This window comes from Neophocaena asiaeorientalis, unplaced genomic scaffold (assembly GCF_003031525.2).
Source record: "Neophocaena asiaeorientalis asiaeorientalis breed wild unplaced genomic scaffold, Neophocaena_asiaeorientalis_V1.1 scaffold129, whole genome shotgun sequence".
Lineage (NCBI taxonomy): Eukaryota > Metazoa > Chordata > Mammalia > Artiodactyla > Phocoenidae > Neophocaena > Neophocaena asiaeorientalis.
Window position 1 is genome coordinate 5,330,892 of NW_020172446.1, and position 16,497 is coordinate 5,347,388.

At 45.4% G+C, this 16,497-nt stretch overlaps 1 protein-coding gene across 1 annotated transcript in view; it reads left to right on the forward strand.

The window, feature by feature from the left end:
- Positions 1-9,926: 9,926 nt before the first annotated feature.
- The window catches only part of ABR (ABR activator of RhoGEF and GTPase), a 175,268-nt gene continuing 168,697 nt past the window's right edge, over positions 9,927-16,497 (forward strand). The window contains exon 1 of the mRNA XM_024735921.1: positions 9,927-11,123. Within this exon, the coding sequence (XP_024591689.1) occupies positions 10,088-11,123 (1,036 nt within the window). The 5' untranslated portion in view covers positions 9,927-10,087. The remainder of the gene's footprint in view (positions 11,124-16,497) is intronic.

Sequence of the window (16,497 nt, forward strand, 5' to 3'; positions counted from 1 at the left end):
CTACTTCCTTTGTGTGGATGTATTGAAAGTACACTTTCAATCAAAATGACCCCATGGGTTTCATTTCCCCAAAGTGGAAGCTCGAATGTTGAGGGAGCTACCTGCTGACCCCATGTTGGTGGCTTGGGCCCCCTCATTCAGCAGGTTATAATCTGCATATTCTTAATTCAATATACCAGCTCCAGCTTCTCAACACACTTACCCTATGCATCTCTTCCATCTGGCTGTTCTAGTTATAAAGCTGGGGGAAGAGAACAAAATACAACTGCAGACACTGGCTGCGCAGAAATTTCCTTCAAAAGTGAATGTCATATAACTGATCTATGGAATGAAAAAGGATCAGATTTTTTTTTGTTAGTGTATAGAAACACAACCGACCCCAGTTAGCCAAAGCAATCTTGAGAAAGAAGAACAAAACTGGAGGCATTATACTTCCTGATTTCAAACTATATTAAAAAGCTATAGTAATCAAAACAGTATGGTGCTGGCATAAAAAGAGACACATAGACTAATGAAACAGAATTGAGAGCCCAGAAATAAACCCTTGCATCCACAGTCAACTAATATTTGACAAGGGAGCCAAGAATGCTCAATGGGGAAAGGAAGTCTCTTCAATAAATGGTGTTGGGAAAACTGGATCATCACATGCAGAAGACGGAAATTGGACCCCTATCTTACACCACTCACAAAAATTAAATGGATTAAATGGATTTAAAACTTAAACATAAGACCTGTAACTATAAAAATGTGTTTCCTAGGAGAAAACATAGGGTTAAAGCTCCTAGACATTGGTCTTGGTAACAGTTTTTTGGATGTGACACCAAAGCACAAGCATTGAAAGCAAATATAAATAAGTAGGACTACATCAAACTAAAAATCAGCTGCACAGAAAAAAAAATCAACAAAATGAATGGAGAGAAAATGTTTGCAAGCCACATACCTGATAAGGGGTTAATAGCCAAAAAAGATAAAGAACTCTTACAACTCAATAGGAAAAAAACCCCAAATAATCCAATTAAAGAATGTGCAAAGGACCTGAATAGACATTTTTCCAAAGAAGATATTCTGATGGCCAATAGGTACATGAAAAGGTGCTCAACATCACTAAGCATCAGAGAAATGCAAATCAAAACCACAGTAAGATACTACGTCACACCTCTTGGACTATTATCAAAAAGACAAAAGATAACAAGTGTTGTAAGATGTAGAGAAAAGGGAACCCTTGTGCACTATTTAAGAATGTAAATTTGTATAACCACTATGGAGAACAGTATGGATGCTCCTCAAAAAATTAAAAATAGAATTACCATATGATCCAGCAGTCCCACTTTTGGCTATATAACCAAAAGAAATGAAATCACTGTATTGAAGAGCTATCTGCACTCCCATTTTCATTGTCGCATTATTCACAATAGCCAAGATATGGAAACAATATTATGTCCATCTTCAGATGAAAGGATAAAGAAGATGTAATATATAATTATATATATTATAATATTCCATTAATAATAATAATGGAATAATAATTTTATTATTATATAATAATAATACTCCATTATGCATATATACACAATGGGAAAAAGGACATCCTGCCATGGATAGACCTTCAGGGTATTATGCTAAGTGAAATAAGTCAGCCAGAGAAAGACAAATACTATATGATCTCATTTATATGTGGATTCTAAAAAAGCTGAACTCATAGAAACAGAGTAGAATGGTGGTTGCCAGGGGCTGGGGAGTGAGAGAAATGGGTAGATGTTGCTCAAAGGGTACAAATTTCTAATTATAAGATGAATAAGTTCTGGGCACCTAATGTACAGCATGGTGACTATAGTTAACAACACTGTATTATATATTTGAAAGTTGCTAAGAGAGTAGTAGATCTTAAATGTTCTCACCATGAGGAAAGAAATGGCAATTATGTGAGGGGATGGAGGTGTTAGCTAACCCTATTGTGGTAATCATTTCACAATATGTATGTGTATCAAATCATCATATTGAATACCTTAAACTCAAATGTCAATTATGTATCAATAAAGCTGGGGAGAAAAAAAGAATAAAGTTGGACCCCTATCTCAAGCCATATATTGAAATGAATCAAAGACCTAAATAGAAGAGCTAAAACTACAAAATTCTTAGAAGAAAACATCAGGGTGAATCTTCATTATTTTGGGTTAGGCAATGGTTTCTTAGATATGACACCAAAAGCACAGCCAACCGATGAAAAAATAGATAAAGTGCACTCCATCAAAATTTTAAATTTCTGTGCATCAAAGAACACTATAAAGTAAAAAGGCAATCTACAGGATGTGAGAAAATATTTGCAAGTTATATATCTGATAAGGGTCTAGTATCCAGAATATACTAAAAAAAAAACAAAAAGAAAACTCTTACAACTCAACAATAAAAAGACAACACCAACTGAAAAATGGGTAAAGGATTTGAATAGATATTTCTCCAAAGAAGATATACAAATGACCAATAGCATATGAAAAGACATTCAATATCATTAGGGAAATGTAAATAAACCAAAGCCACAATGAAATATCACTTCATATCCACTAGGATGACTATGATTTTAAAAAAACAGAAAATAATAAGTATTGATGAACATGTGGAAAATTTTGGGGCCCTCATACATTGCTGGCTGGAATTAAAATGGTGCAGCCACTTCGGGAAACTGTGTGGCAGTTCCTCAATAAGTTAAACATAAAGTTGCCATATGATTCACTCCTAGGTATAGACCAGAGAGAGATGAAAACATATGTCTACACTAAAACTTGTACATGAATATTCATAACAGCATTATTTATAATAGGCCAAAAGTGTAAACAACCCAATAGCCATCAATTGATGAATGGATGAACAAAATGTAGTATATTTATACAATGGAATACTATTCAGTTATACAAAGGAATGAAGTTCTGAAACATGCTACAATATGGATGAACCTAGAAAACATTATGTTTAGTGAAAGAGGTCAGATGCAAAAATTTCTTTTGGGGTGATGAAAGTATTCTGAAAATAAATGATAGTGATGGTTATACAAGTGAGAAAATATACAAAAAAACACTGAATTGTATACTTTAAAATGACAAGACTTATGGCATGTGAACTGTATCTCAATAAAACAAAACAAAAATGTAAAAACCCATAATGAATCTACAATAAAGTTACTAAAACTAATGAATAAGTTTAGTGACGTCTCAGGATATAAGATCAATGTACAAAAACCAATTGTAATTTTATATACCAGCAATCAACAATTAGAAAATGAAATCAAAAACAGCTCTATTTAAAATAGCATCAAGAAAAATAAAATACTTCAAAACTGAGCAAAAGATGTGCAAACCTACACACTGAAACTTGAACTATTGCTAAGGGAAATTGAAGAAGATATTAATGAATGGGGAGATACACTGTGTTCATAGTTTGGAAGACTTAATATGGTTAAGATGGCAGTTCTCTCCAAATTTATCTACACATTCAATGAAATCCCAACCAAAACCCAAACAGACTTTTCTGAAAAATTGACAAGCTGATTTTAAAATGTATATCAAAAGGCAAAGGACCTAGAAATAGCCAAAACAATTTTTTTAAAAGAAGGACTGTGAGAGGACTTACACTATCTGATTTAAAACCTACTATAAAACTACAGTAATCAAGACAGTAAAGTATTGCCATGAAGATAGATATATATATCAATGGAACAGAACAGGGTCTAAAAATAGATCCATACTTTTATGGTCAACCGATTTTTTTTTTTTTTTTACAAAGCTGCCAAAGTAATTTGATAGGGAAAAGAGTCTTTTTACTAAATGGTGCTGCAACAACTAGATATCCACATGGAAAAAAAATAACCTCTACCCTTATCCTATGTCATACCCTAAGATTAAAAGTGGCTTAGAAACTGAAGCATAAGATCTAAAACCATTCAACTTCTAGAGGAAAACTCCAAAGATTGGAGAAATCTTTGTGACATTGGGTTAGGTAAAGATTTCTTAAACAGGACACAAAAAGTGCAAACTATTAAAAAATTGATAAAATGTACTTCATCAAAATTAAAATGTTCACTGTTCAAAGCTTACAGATAAGAAAATGAAAAGGCAAGCCACAGACTAGGAGAAAATTATTTGCAAAACATATATGACAAAAGGTCTGAATAAAGAATATGTGAACTATTACCACCCAATTATAAGAAGACAAACATCCAATTAAAAATTAACAAAAGATTTGTATAGATTCTTCACAAAGAAGATGTACATATGGCCATAAAGCACATGAAAAGATGCTATACATCACCAGTCATCAGGGAAATACAAATTAAAACCATGATGAGATACCATTATGCACCGTCTAAAATGGCTAAAATGAAAAGACTGACATCACTAAGTGTTGACAAGGATGTAGAGCAATGCAACTCTCAGACATTGCTGATGGTAATGGAAAATGGTACTGGTACAGCCACTTTGGAAAATATTACATAGCAGTATCTTCTTTTTTTTTTTTGGCTGAGCCGTATGCGGGATCTTAGTTCCCCAAACTGGTGCCACCTGCATTGGAAGGGCAGAGTCTTAACCACTGGACTACCAGGGAAGTCCCTAGCAGGATGTTATAAAGTTAAACATATATTTGTCATCGACCCAATAATCTTATTCCTATGTATTAGTATTTTTTAACAGAAATGAAAACTATGTCCACAAAAAGACAGCCAAATGGCCAGCAACTGGAGAATAGATAAACAAATAGGGATATATTCATAGTATGGAATACTGCTCAACAATAAAAAGGAGGTAATTTATACCAACTCTCTCAATCTCATCAAACCATAATTTATTTATTTGCAAGGTGGTGATAATACTTCTGTTACAGCACTGTGATGGGGGTTGAACTTGACAAAGTACATTAAAATGCCTATTCACTTGACCCTGTGGGGAGAGGGAGGGAAGGAATGAAATATAAATACACATAACAGATGAAACTCAAAAATAGGACACTGAACTTCAGCATCAAACACCAAAGATACATTCGTTCATACAAAAATCTAGAAAAGGCAAAACTATAGTGACAGAAAATATAGAAACCAATTATTGCTTGGTACTGGGAGTCAGGAAAAGGGGTTGACTGCAAAAAAGCAGGAGGGAACTCTTGAGGGTGATGGAGCTATTCTGTATGTTGTTTAATGTGGAGATTACACACATGATGGTTTGCAATTACCAAAATTCATCAAACTGCATACTTAAGACAAATGAACCTATTGTATTATACCTCAATAAAGGTAAAAAAAAGAAAAGAAAATACCGATGTGGGGTCCCATTCCTGAGATTCTGGATGAATTGGCATTGAAGCAAGTCCAAGGCTGAATAGTCTTAATTGCTCCCCCAGGTTATTCTAATTTGTACTCAGGAGAACTCCTGCATTAGAGGAAGCAAGCCTGGTAGAGAGGGTCCCCCAAAAGAGGGGCCTTTTTTCTGTGTTCACACCTTTAGCACTCAAAGATGCAGGCCTCATCCTAGCCCAGTCCTCCCCAGGTTACCCTTCTCCTTCCGGCTGCACTCTGCTTCCATTCTCCTTCCTAGTCCAAACTCCCAGCCCTCTAATACGAACCTCAGATAACTCTGGAAAAAGCAAGGGAGAAGCAGTTCACTCTGAAGTGTGAATGACTGATAGTCACATTTTGTATTTCCATAGAGGCTGCTTGTTAATCTAAAGGAGTTTTGTAAAAAGCAGAGTTCCTGACAGCATGAGCTCAGAGGTGTCTTCCCACTTTTCCTTTGGGTGAGGGTGGTCCTGATTTAAGATAGCGTGAGGTTATGGTGTAAAGAGTCCACTCACTCATTCATCATTCATTTATTCCCTTAGCAGACATGTACTAGGCACTGACTCTGGCACCGTGTCAGGGGCTGTGGCAGTAGGAGGAATAAGAGGTACCAGCTGGCTGGAGCCAGGATTTCCTCAAGGAGCCATGGAACTAATTACAATGTGGCGTGACTAAGTTAAATCCCTCTGTAGACAAGCATGCCTAACTGGACCTGGGGAAGGGAAGGCTTCAGAGAGAATGTCACAGGTGAGCTGGGCTTGGGCAGGTGAAAAGGGATCTCATCCTTTCACACAGGAGGAAGCAACATGGCAAAGGAAGACAAGAGAGATGGGGGAGTAATTGGGGGAACGGTGAAGCGCCTTGTGTGGCTATCAGAGAGGGTGTGGGGAGGCTGGAGGGTGTCTTAGTGGGGGGACCAGAGGGGCAAAGCAGGGACTGACACAAGGACCCGGTACAAGCATTTTAGTCAGGAGATTATTCCAGGAAGCAGGAGTGAGGGAGAGGGAGACAGACAAGAAGGGAAAGCCAATAGAGAGCTCATTGTGGATTGATTACCACTGTGAACAGCGGGGGCCATTCCTCTTGGAGACCACTGAGCAACCATGCAGAATATACCTCAGGCCCTCCAAAGACAGGAGCCTGCGGCATTTATTAACCAACTCCCATTTCCACTGGCCATGGGATGCCCCGGAATAACTTCCCCCCATAGAAGCTTTCATCTGGGATGCTTGAGAAAAACCCTAGGACAGAAGAGTGGAGAGTAGTAGGGGTGGGTGTTTGAGGTGAGACCCCAGCAGCCCTTGGGAACTGTCCACTGCAGCTGCCGCAGAAATCCAAGGGAGGTGGCACAGAACAGAAAAGGCATCTTCTCTGTGGGTGACTCAGATTGGGGGCCTGAATGGGTGCAGCAAGCAGAAGAAATTCAAGAAATGGGGTTGGACAAGTAAGCTGGGGTCAGAGGATCCATTGTGAAGAGTCTGATATGCCAGGTTACAAAGTTTAAACTTTATTTGCCAGGCTCTGGAGCTTAATAGGTGCTCAACAAATATTTATTGAATGAATAAATGCTAATGACCAGATGCACCTGGGCCAAGCCCTTGCAAAGCTACTGAGCTTTAGACTCCAGAAAATTAGCTGTGTGACCTCTAACCTCTTTGATCTTCCATTTCTCTCTCTCTCTCACTATCTTGACAATAATACCTTCTTTACAGGGTTGTTGTTGAAATTAGATGAGATCAAAGATGCATGGCCACTAGAAGTGTGGACTCAATAAATGTCAGCCACTCTATCCCTGCCCCCATGATGACCCAAAGCCAAGTAATAAAGCTGAACTATCGACCAGCTAGAGACAATGAAGGTTGCTCCTGGGATCTGTTTACAGATGATGAATGCTGGCATTTCTGGCTATATTGGTCCTCGTGGAAAAAATTAGTGGTATTGGTAACAGCTTTCTTGGACAAAAAGGGAATCATACTGCTGCTTTAATGAAAGGACAGAGTTGAAACTATCCTCCCAGGGAAATTACAAATTCAGAAATGGATGCTCATAGTAACTTACAGGGTTTTTTCCTTTGTGCATTTAAATATACATATGGAAACATCTTCCAATCAATACGCTGTTGACTGGGGTTATCCATGTCTGCTGTGCTGCATTTCTCCCCCATTCTGAAATCTTAACAGAGGCCAAGATGCTTGTGGACTCCGCTTGATGGAATACCCCTGCACTGGCTGGCTGTAGGCATTGGGAGCACCTCAATCCCTCCCAGTAGACAAAGATGGTGGTGGCCTCTAGGGAGGTAGGGAGAGTCTCTTCAAAATATGAAGCAAAGGTGGAAGAGAGAGCAGCTTAAGGGACTAGGTAAAGGACCGAGAAATCACACAAGCTGGGGAATACGCAACTAATGTTTTTTAAAACATATCCATTTCTCCATAGCAATCGAGCACAAAGACAAACACAGAGATGAGTCATACCAGTGGCACACCAAATTTAAAAAGAAAAGCAGGAAGGAAGGAAGGAAGGGAGGAAAGAAGGGAGGGAGGGAGGGAGGGAGGGAGGAAGGAAGGAAGGAAGGAAGAGCGGAAAGGAAGAAAAAGAAAAGAGAAAGAAAAAGGAAGAAGGGATATTGGGAAAGTGAGTAAACACAGACTTTGTCAAGGAAGGAAATTCCAGAGTTGAGAAGTGTCTGTGGGAAGCGCATCTGCTCCCAGCCCAGAGTGATTCACAACTGGAGCAGTGAAGCAGGAACTGCAAGGTGAGGATTCGGTCATCTGCCTGTTCATTCATTCATTCATTCATTTCATTCAACAATTATCAGCTATCTGTCAGTCACACTCTCCAAGAAGCAGCAAGAATATAATACTGGAAAAGACACAATCCCTGACCTTGAGAGCAGCTATGAGAAAGGGAAACAAAAGATGTCACTAATAATTGCCATAAAGTGGAACAAGGGCAAAGATAAAGACACATACACGATGGAGTGTGACACAAAGAGTAGGGAGAGGGGCCGGAAAATTTTTCTCATAGGTGGAGCTGGGCCTTAAAGGAGGGTTGGTGTCCCCCAGGCAGCAGGGAGCTGGTAAGGCTAAAGCCTAGGAGAAAGGCAGAGAGGTGGGCAGGGACCAAATGTGGGAGGACCTCCTTTGTCAGTGGAGTCTGGACTCCATCCTGGAGGTGTGCGTTATGAGGAGCCGCTGGAGGGTTTTGTTTGTTTGAAGATTTTGTTTTGTTTTGTTTTTTGACGTGGACCATCTTTAACGTCTCCATTGAACTTGCCACAATACTGCTTCTGCTCTATGTTTTTGGTGTTTTTTTTTTTTTTTTTTGGCCGCGAGGCATGTGGGATCCCAGCCCCCCCACCAGGGATCGAACCCGCACCTCCTGCATTGGAAGGTGAAGCCCCAAACACTGGACCGCCAGGGAAGTCCCTGCCACCGGAGGGTTTTGAACAGAAGCATGACACTATCTCATTTGTGGTTAAGAAATACTTTCTGGTATCTTTCCAATATCCAGCCTTGAGGGATAGGCTGAAAGGGATTGGAAGGTGGGAGAGGGATGGCCTGTTCACATGGTTCAAGTGAGCGGCTAGTGGCAGGGATCCGGAGAGAAGAGGTCGCTGAGTTTAGCTCCAGTCCCCAAAGGGCATTGTGGCCAGGAAGAATTTCCAGCTGCCAAGTCACTTAGTCTCTTACAGGATCAATATCCAACATCCTTAAAACGAAGAAAATGTGACTCACCGACAAGGTCCCCCCTGAGGAGAGCGCGAGACAGTTTATCAGGCCCTCTCTCTGCAGACAGTGGGACCTCACCGAAGACCCTAGAAAAGTGGTGCAGCCAGGTGTGAAGAGGAGGCGAGGCGAGAGCCCTCCATCCGCCCCACCCAGAGTGTCAGGCCAGGCGCCGGTACCCAACTCCTCCCCAGGGGAATTGTTGAGGCCACAAAGAGGAAGCAGAGTGGAGGGTCCTCTTAGACGCCCAGGTGTCTAAGGCCCCTGCCAGTCATGGTTTGATTCCATCACACCAAGTCACATGGGAGGATCCTCAGCTTTGAAGTCACAGGGGCCTCTAAGCAGAGCCACTTGGAGCTGTCACCCTTGCCTGTTTCTCACCCGAAAAGCTCTAGTGAGCAGTGGAGAGAAAGCTTTAAAGGGGTCTCAAAAAAAAAAACAAAAACAAAAAACCACACACTAACAAACCAAAAAAACAAACCAAACAAAACAAAACAGGTTTATCCCCAGCTTTGGATTAAGCAGCTCCGTGATTTTGGACAAGTTAGTTCAAGGCGCTCCATAAATCCCAGTGGAGGACAACCCCGCCGGTCAGCCCTTCAGCACCTGCCCTCGCCGCCGCGCCACATCGCCTTTCCCCCACCTTTTCCTTCTCGGCCCCAGGTGCCGCCCGGACCCTGGACAGGCGAGGCTGTGGAGGGCCAGGCGGGCGGAGGTTGGCTGCGGCCCAGGGCGACCCTGCGCGCTCCCTCCCCGCACGGCTCAGCGCGTCCTGCCCGGGGCGGGCCTGGGGCGCCCAGGGGCCCAGGCGCCCGCCTCCGCCGCCGCCGGTGGCCGCTGACGTCAGGGAGGCGAAACCCAGAAGAAGAAGAAGAAAAACGGCACGAGGGCGGAAGGGGAAAAACTTTATTATTTTTTCTTATTCTCTTCTGGGGCTGAAGTGAAGGGCAGGCCACTGCGCCAGCGCGGAGAAAGCCGAGCGCGACACCAACCCGCTGCGCGCGGAGGAGCTGGGCCCCGGAGGCCCGAAGGGGCTCCCGGCATGTGGGACCCCCAGGACTTTGAGCGCCACTGGCAGGCCGAGTTCCCTGGGGAGGAGGCGCCTGTCATGCGGCTGGACTCGGTGCTGGACATGGAGCGCGAGCTGGAGCGCAGCAAACTCAACCTGAAGTGGCTGCAACAGGTGCTGGCTGAGGAAAAGTTCAAAGTCGGCTACCTGCAGGCGGCCCTGGAGGAGCGGGACCTCGGCTGCGGGCGCCTGGAGGGCGGAGACGGGGACAGCAGGGGGGCCTCGGCTGAGGAGCCGGCCGGGCCGGAGGGGGAGCCGGCGCCGCTCGAGGAGGAGGGCGCAGCGGGCGGCGGCGGAGACGCCCCGGGCCCGTCGGTCCCCTCCACGGAGGTGGCCGCGAAGGCCGAGAGTCCCCCCTACCTGTGCCAGGACCTTCCCACCTGGCCCAGGGCGGCGGGGGCTGGGGGCGCTGTTCGCAGCTTGACCGCCGCCATCCACCAGCAGCTACTGCAGCCTCGCCTCCTCTTAAGGCCGCGGGAGGACTGCGCGCCCCCCGGCCACGATGGCACAGTTCCCAGCGCCCCGGGAGAGGAGCGGTCCGCCCGAACCCGCGCGGGGCGGGGCTCGGAGGATGACGAGCCGGACGCCTCGGGCGCGGACGATGGGGGCGACAGCAGTGACCACGACTTCGAGATGGTGGATTTGAACGAGAAACTCACCCCCAGCCAGTTGCTCGTGACCCCTTGCCGGCCCGGGACCTGCGATGAGGCGGAAAAGCCAGCGCGGGTGTACAGTTCCCATCGCTGGATGCACCTGATCCTCGGGAGCCGGCGGCAGCAGCGCGGGAGCCGCGACTTGGAGCAGTTAGAGGCAGAGGTCAAGGACGGGCGGGGCTCGCCCCCGGCGGCAGAGGAGCTCCCTCAGCGTAGGGCTCGCGAGCCCCTCCCCCCGTGGCGGCGCAAGAGGTTCCTGGGGCTGCCCGAGCGGGACTCACCCAGTCACAGCTCGCCCGACAGGGGCAGTGACTGCAGCCGCAACAGCTCCGACCACGAGGATGGCTCCTTTGCAGGTAGGCGCACCCCTCTAGATCCCCGCCTCTTGTATCCTGGGCCTCGCCTGCTGGCCGCTTCCCCACCCCTCCCTGGCACACCTCGCTGGTTCTGTTTAACCTCAGGCGCCTGGGCAGAAGGGAGGTAAAATGTACCTGTTTACCTTGAAGGCACTTGTGGAACTTAAAAAAAAAAAAGAGGGTGCAAAGTGATTTCGGCTTGGGCAAGTTTAAGAAAATAAGCACTATGGCGATGGTAGGGGATGAGGGGATGATGCATGCGCTCGACCGGACCAAGGGAGGAATCTTTCACCTCAGACCTCAGCCTTTCTTCTGTATTGCAACATCACCGCCCTCCCCGCCCCCCACCCCAACTCATCCTCTGCAAGTCGGTGAGATTCCCTTGCGCCACCCACACTGATAGTATCCTTCTCTGCACTAACTTCAGTGGTTCCCATTTCCTCCAGTTTCCTTGATGTGGAAGTCTAAATCTTCCACTTAATGTTCTGAACTTATCGCTCATCTTCTCCAGCCTGTACCTTGTGTTCTGGCCAAAATGAAAGAACCCCTCACTGTGGGAAAGGTACATAATAATCCTCACCACCCGCTTCCTTTGCTGACTGTCCCCTTCCTAGGAGGCACCACCTGATCTGTCAGCTTCCTAGGCGCCTAGGAGCCTGAGTGGGAAGGGGAGGGCTTGGAATCATAGTTTTTGAGCTGGCCTAGTGCCCAGAGATCATGTCTAGAGCAGTGCCTTCATTTGATAAAGGAGGAAACTGAAGCCCAGAAGGATTAAGTGCTTGTTGGAGTGAGCTGGGACCTCCACTTGGCACTCTGTCATTTTCTTGCTTCTCCTGTCTGCCCTCTCTTCTGAGGACAGGACCCGGTCTGAGCCATGTTGTGGTGGAATCCCCTTTCGGTGGTCAGCACAGTGCCTTGCATACAGTAAGTGCTCAATAAATCCTTATTGAACAAGTGGATGATTACCCTGAATTTTAATTTTATTAATTTATTTATTTTTGGCTGTGTTGCATCTTCGTTGCTGCGCTCAGGCTTTCTTTTTAGTTGCGGCGAGCGGGGGCTACTCTTCGTTGTGGTGTGCTGGCTTCTCATCGCAGTGGCTTCTCTTGTTGGGGAGCACAGGCTCTAGACGCGCAGGCTTCAGTAGTTGTGGCGCATGGGCTTAGTTGCTCCGCAGCATGTGGGACCTTCCCGGACCAGGGCTCGAACCCGTGTCCCCTGCATTGGCAAAGCAGATTCTTAACCACTGTACCACCAGGGAAGCCCGACTGCATTGAAATGAATGTGTCTTCCAGCCACCCAGCTCCCCATAGGTCGGGAGTGGGGAAAGGGCTAAGGAGGAAAGGACAGATAAGGGTGTGGGCTGTCCTGTGACTGATCCTTTGCTGCCCCAGGGACTGTCACGGTCTCCTCAGCCATAGGGAAAGCATAAATTGTCATCTGATTGGGTCAAGGTGTGACCAGGAACTTAAGATGCCTTCCTGCTCAGTGAAAGAGGAAAAAAAAGAAATCACTGATGCTGGGATTCTTCCAAAATCTCCATTATTAGATCTTATCTAGGTGAGCTTGCATTTCAATGAAAAACACTGTCCGCTTTGCTAAAAGCGCATTTGGAATGGCCATCAAGTCGTCTGTTGTGATCAATTACACTTACTCATTAGCAGAGACTGACTGCTTTTCCCATAGGTAATGCTTTTGCTGCCCATGCTAGTAACATTTTTATGTGCCCCTTTAACTTGGAGTCTGAAGATTTCACTCTAGTGCCAAGTTCCAAATGCGCTCAGTGGAGGTTACCCAAGTGGCCCAGAGCTGCTTTATTATTTTTTTAATTAATTAATTTATTTATTTTCTGTCGCGTTGCGTCTTTGTTGCTGTACGTGGGCTTTCTCTAGTTGTAGAGAGAGGGGGCTACTCTTCCTTGCAGTGTGTGGGCTTCTCATTGCAGTGGCTTCTCTAGTTGCGGAGAACGGCTCTAGGGGTGCGGGCTTCAGCCGTTGTGGCTCGCGGGCTCTAGAGCGCAGGCTCAGCAGTTGTGGCACATGGGCTTAGTTGCTCCGCAGCATGTGGGATCTTCCTGGACCAGGGCTCGAACCTGTGTCCCCTGCATTGGCAGGCGGATTCTTAACCACTGCGCCACCAGGGAAGTCCCCCAGAGTTGCTTTAGAGCTGGCCCCAATCCCGTCTTCCCCCCAGACCCACTTCAATCACCCTGCCAGGTGTGCTCTATGCACTGGATTTTCCCCGGGGAGTGATTTTTATTTCTGTGCTCTGTCTCCTCTATCCTTAAGGGCACTCTAGCACATAGAGCACCTTGATTCAGATTAGGAACTAGCATTCCCTCTGGCCTAACAGTTTACAAGAGGTGCTCCCTGTGGGTGGACCAGTGATAAAAAGATTTTCCTTCCTCTGACTTAAGACTCCAGCCGGGGCGTATGTCTGGTGCTTGTGGCATTGGCTCACAGTGCCTGGGCTGTTTTTTAGGCCCCATTCCGGGACCCCCTCTGCAGGGCAGGCTTGTGTAGGGAGCCGCTGGAAAGCTGCATGTGGGAGCCCTGCCTCCTGTCTCCCAAACGTCCCCAGTGAGGAAGCGAATGGGGTGGACATGTGTATGCATACACGCATGTCGCGAATCCATGCATGCCTATACATGTATACACATGTGCACGTAGTCACATACAAGTGCGCACAATCTAGGAGGAAGAGCCTCCAGACATATAGGAGGCTCTGGAGTGGAGAGATTAGGGGCCAAGGTTTTCCCGCTGTGGGTGACAGCCCACTGAAATCAGCGTAGTGGGGAGTGAACACATCCTGAGGCCTTCTCTGGCCACCTTGGCCTTCCCTGCTTTACTTTTCTCCATAGCACTCACCAAATTACCACCTCAGATGCTACGATTTTGCACGTGGATCTTATTCACTCTCTCTGGTAAAATGCAAGCTCCAAGAGGGCAAGGATTTTTATCTCTTGCATCCACTGACTTAGCCCCAAAGCCTAGAACGGTGTCTAACACATAATAGGTGTTCCATAAATATTTGTTGAATGATATATATTTTTTAATGGAATAGAAGAGAAAACACCAGAGTGCATTGCACATGGTAATGGTGAGTAATATTCTGTTTTAAAACTTTGTTTCAGTTCTATATAACTGTGTGAGTGTATACTGGGTCCTGATGTAGAATGGATTTCATGCCGTGGGTTGGGCCAAAAGGTTTGAAAATGCTGATAAAGACCGTGGGCTCTGAAGCCAGACTGCTTGTGTGACCTTGGGAGAAGTTATTTGAATTTTCTGTGTTTCAGTTTTCTCATCTGCAAAATGGGACTAATAAATACAGGTTACATCATACCATTGATATGAAGAGTAAATGGGATATTATTTCTAAAGGACTTTGAACAGGCCCTGGCACATAGTATGCACCCATAGTATTAACTAACTACAACTGTGGGTCATTTTCTTTGAGTTAATGCTTCAAAGCTTCCCACTCCCAGATCATTCTGGATCACAGATGGTTCAGTTTTCTTTTCTTTGCTTTTTTTATTGGGGTATAGTTGTTTTACAATGTTGTGTTAGTTTCTACTGTACAGCGAAGTGGAGTTCCCTGTGCTGTACAGCAGGTTCTCATTAGTTATCTATTTTATACATATTAGTGTATGTATGTTAAATCCAATCTCCCAATTCATCCCACCCCCCCTTTCCCCCCTTGGTGTCCATATGTTTGTTCTTTATGTCTGTGTCTCTATTTCTGCCTTGCAAACAAGTTCATCTGTACGATTTTTCTAGATTCTACATATATGAGTTAATATATGATATTTGTTTTTCTCTTTCTGACTTACTTCCCTCTGTATGACAGTCTCTAGGTCCATCCACATCTCTACAAATGACCCCATTTCGTTCCCTTTTATGGCTAAGATTCCATTGTATATATGTACCACAACAGATGGTTTGGTTTTCTATGATGCACGTGTTTTTTCTAGCAAGGCTCTGGCTCTTTCTAGAACCTTCCAGGAGCAGGGCAGGACCCAGGGCAGAGTGGTAATCTTGGCTCATGAGGCTCTCTTGGTGGATTGGCCCTCAAATTGTTTCTCCCTCTCCACCAGCAATCAGGCCCATTATCTCTACTCAGAGAACCTCACCTGATGGGGTTTCATTGCACAATTCAGGCTTTGCCTTCCTCTCAGCGTTTGGAGGAGAGCATGTGAGGCCTCACATAAAAAGGCCCAAAGGCAGAGAGGTTCTCCCCTCCTTGGAAAAGGCCCGTTTTCTCTTAGCTAAGGGACAGATCCCCATACCAGGACACACTTGCGTTTGTTCTACACGTAGTAGGCACATCAGAGTTTAAGTCAGTTAGAATGCCAGTTCTTTTAGTATCCTCCCTTTAGCACCTTGCAGCCTTGGTTGGTACCAAGAAAGACTAGGCCACGTTGGCATGGATGCGGGTGGTAATGTGAATGGGGTGGGGTGGGGGCCGCAGAGCTAGAATCAGCTGTGTTGGGTCATGTGTGCTTTGAAGACAGACTTGTGTGTGTGCCCAGGCTCTGCCCGCAGCAGGTGTGAGGCCATGGACAAGCCACTGGCCTTTCTGCACCTCAGTCTCTATTAACAGAAATAACAAAAGTAGCTAATCTTCCTGGGGGCTTACTTTGTGCCCACTCCTGTTCTAAGCACTTTACACATATTTACTCATTTATACCACACAACAGCTTCGTAAGACAGGCACTATTATTATTTCCATTTTACATATGCTAAGCAGGAGACTCAGCTTAAATAACCCTGCCCAAGGTTACGCAGCTTGTAAGTGGCACTTGGGATTTGAATCTAGGCAGTCTGACTCCCAAGTCCGTGCTTTTAAACAGCAAACTATACTGCCTCAAACAATAGCACCTACTTCCCAGGGTAGTTATGAAAATTACCTAAAATAAAATACTTAAAGAGTTTACTTTTTTCACACAGTGACCATTAAGTGCATATGTATGTATGTGTGATGTGTATGCATTGTTATTACTTGCTTTATCACTAAAGCACCCAGCAGACCCCAGTTCATCTGCTGCTGAGGTGAACCGTGAGGGCTGCCACCTGCCCATGGGGCTCCTGCGTGGACTTGGCCTCACAGGTGAGCAGACCACCTGCTGGATTTTAGATCTCCCCTCCTCAGCTGGGAGCTCTTGGGCAGACACAACTGCACACCCACATGTGGAGGTCTTGGTATTTTTGCTTTCATGTTGGCATGCTTCTGTGCCAACCCTGCCAAAGAGGTTGGGTAACGTGTCCTTCTAGGAGTTTACATACCCCTCCTGTAGCCTGTGGCATCCCCTTTGCCACACGTGGACCAAAGTGCGCTCGTTCAGCTAAAGCCCAAGTCAGGCATCCTTTTGAAGGGC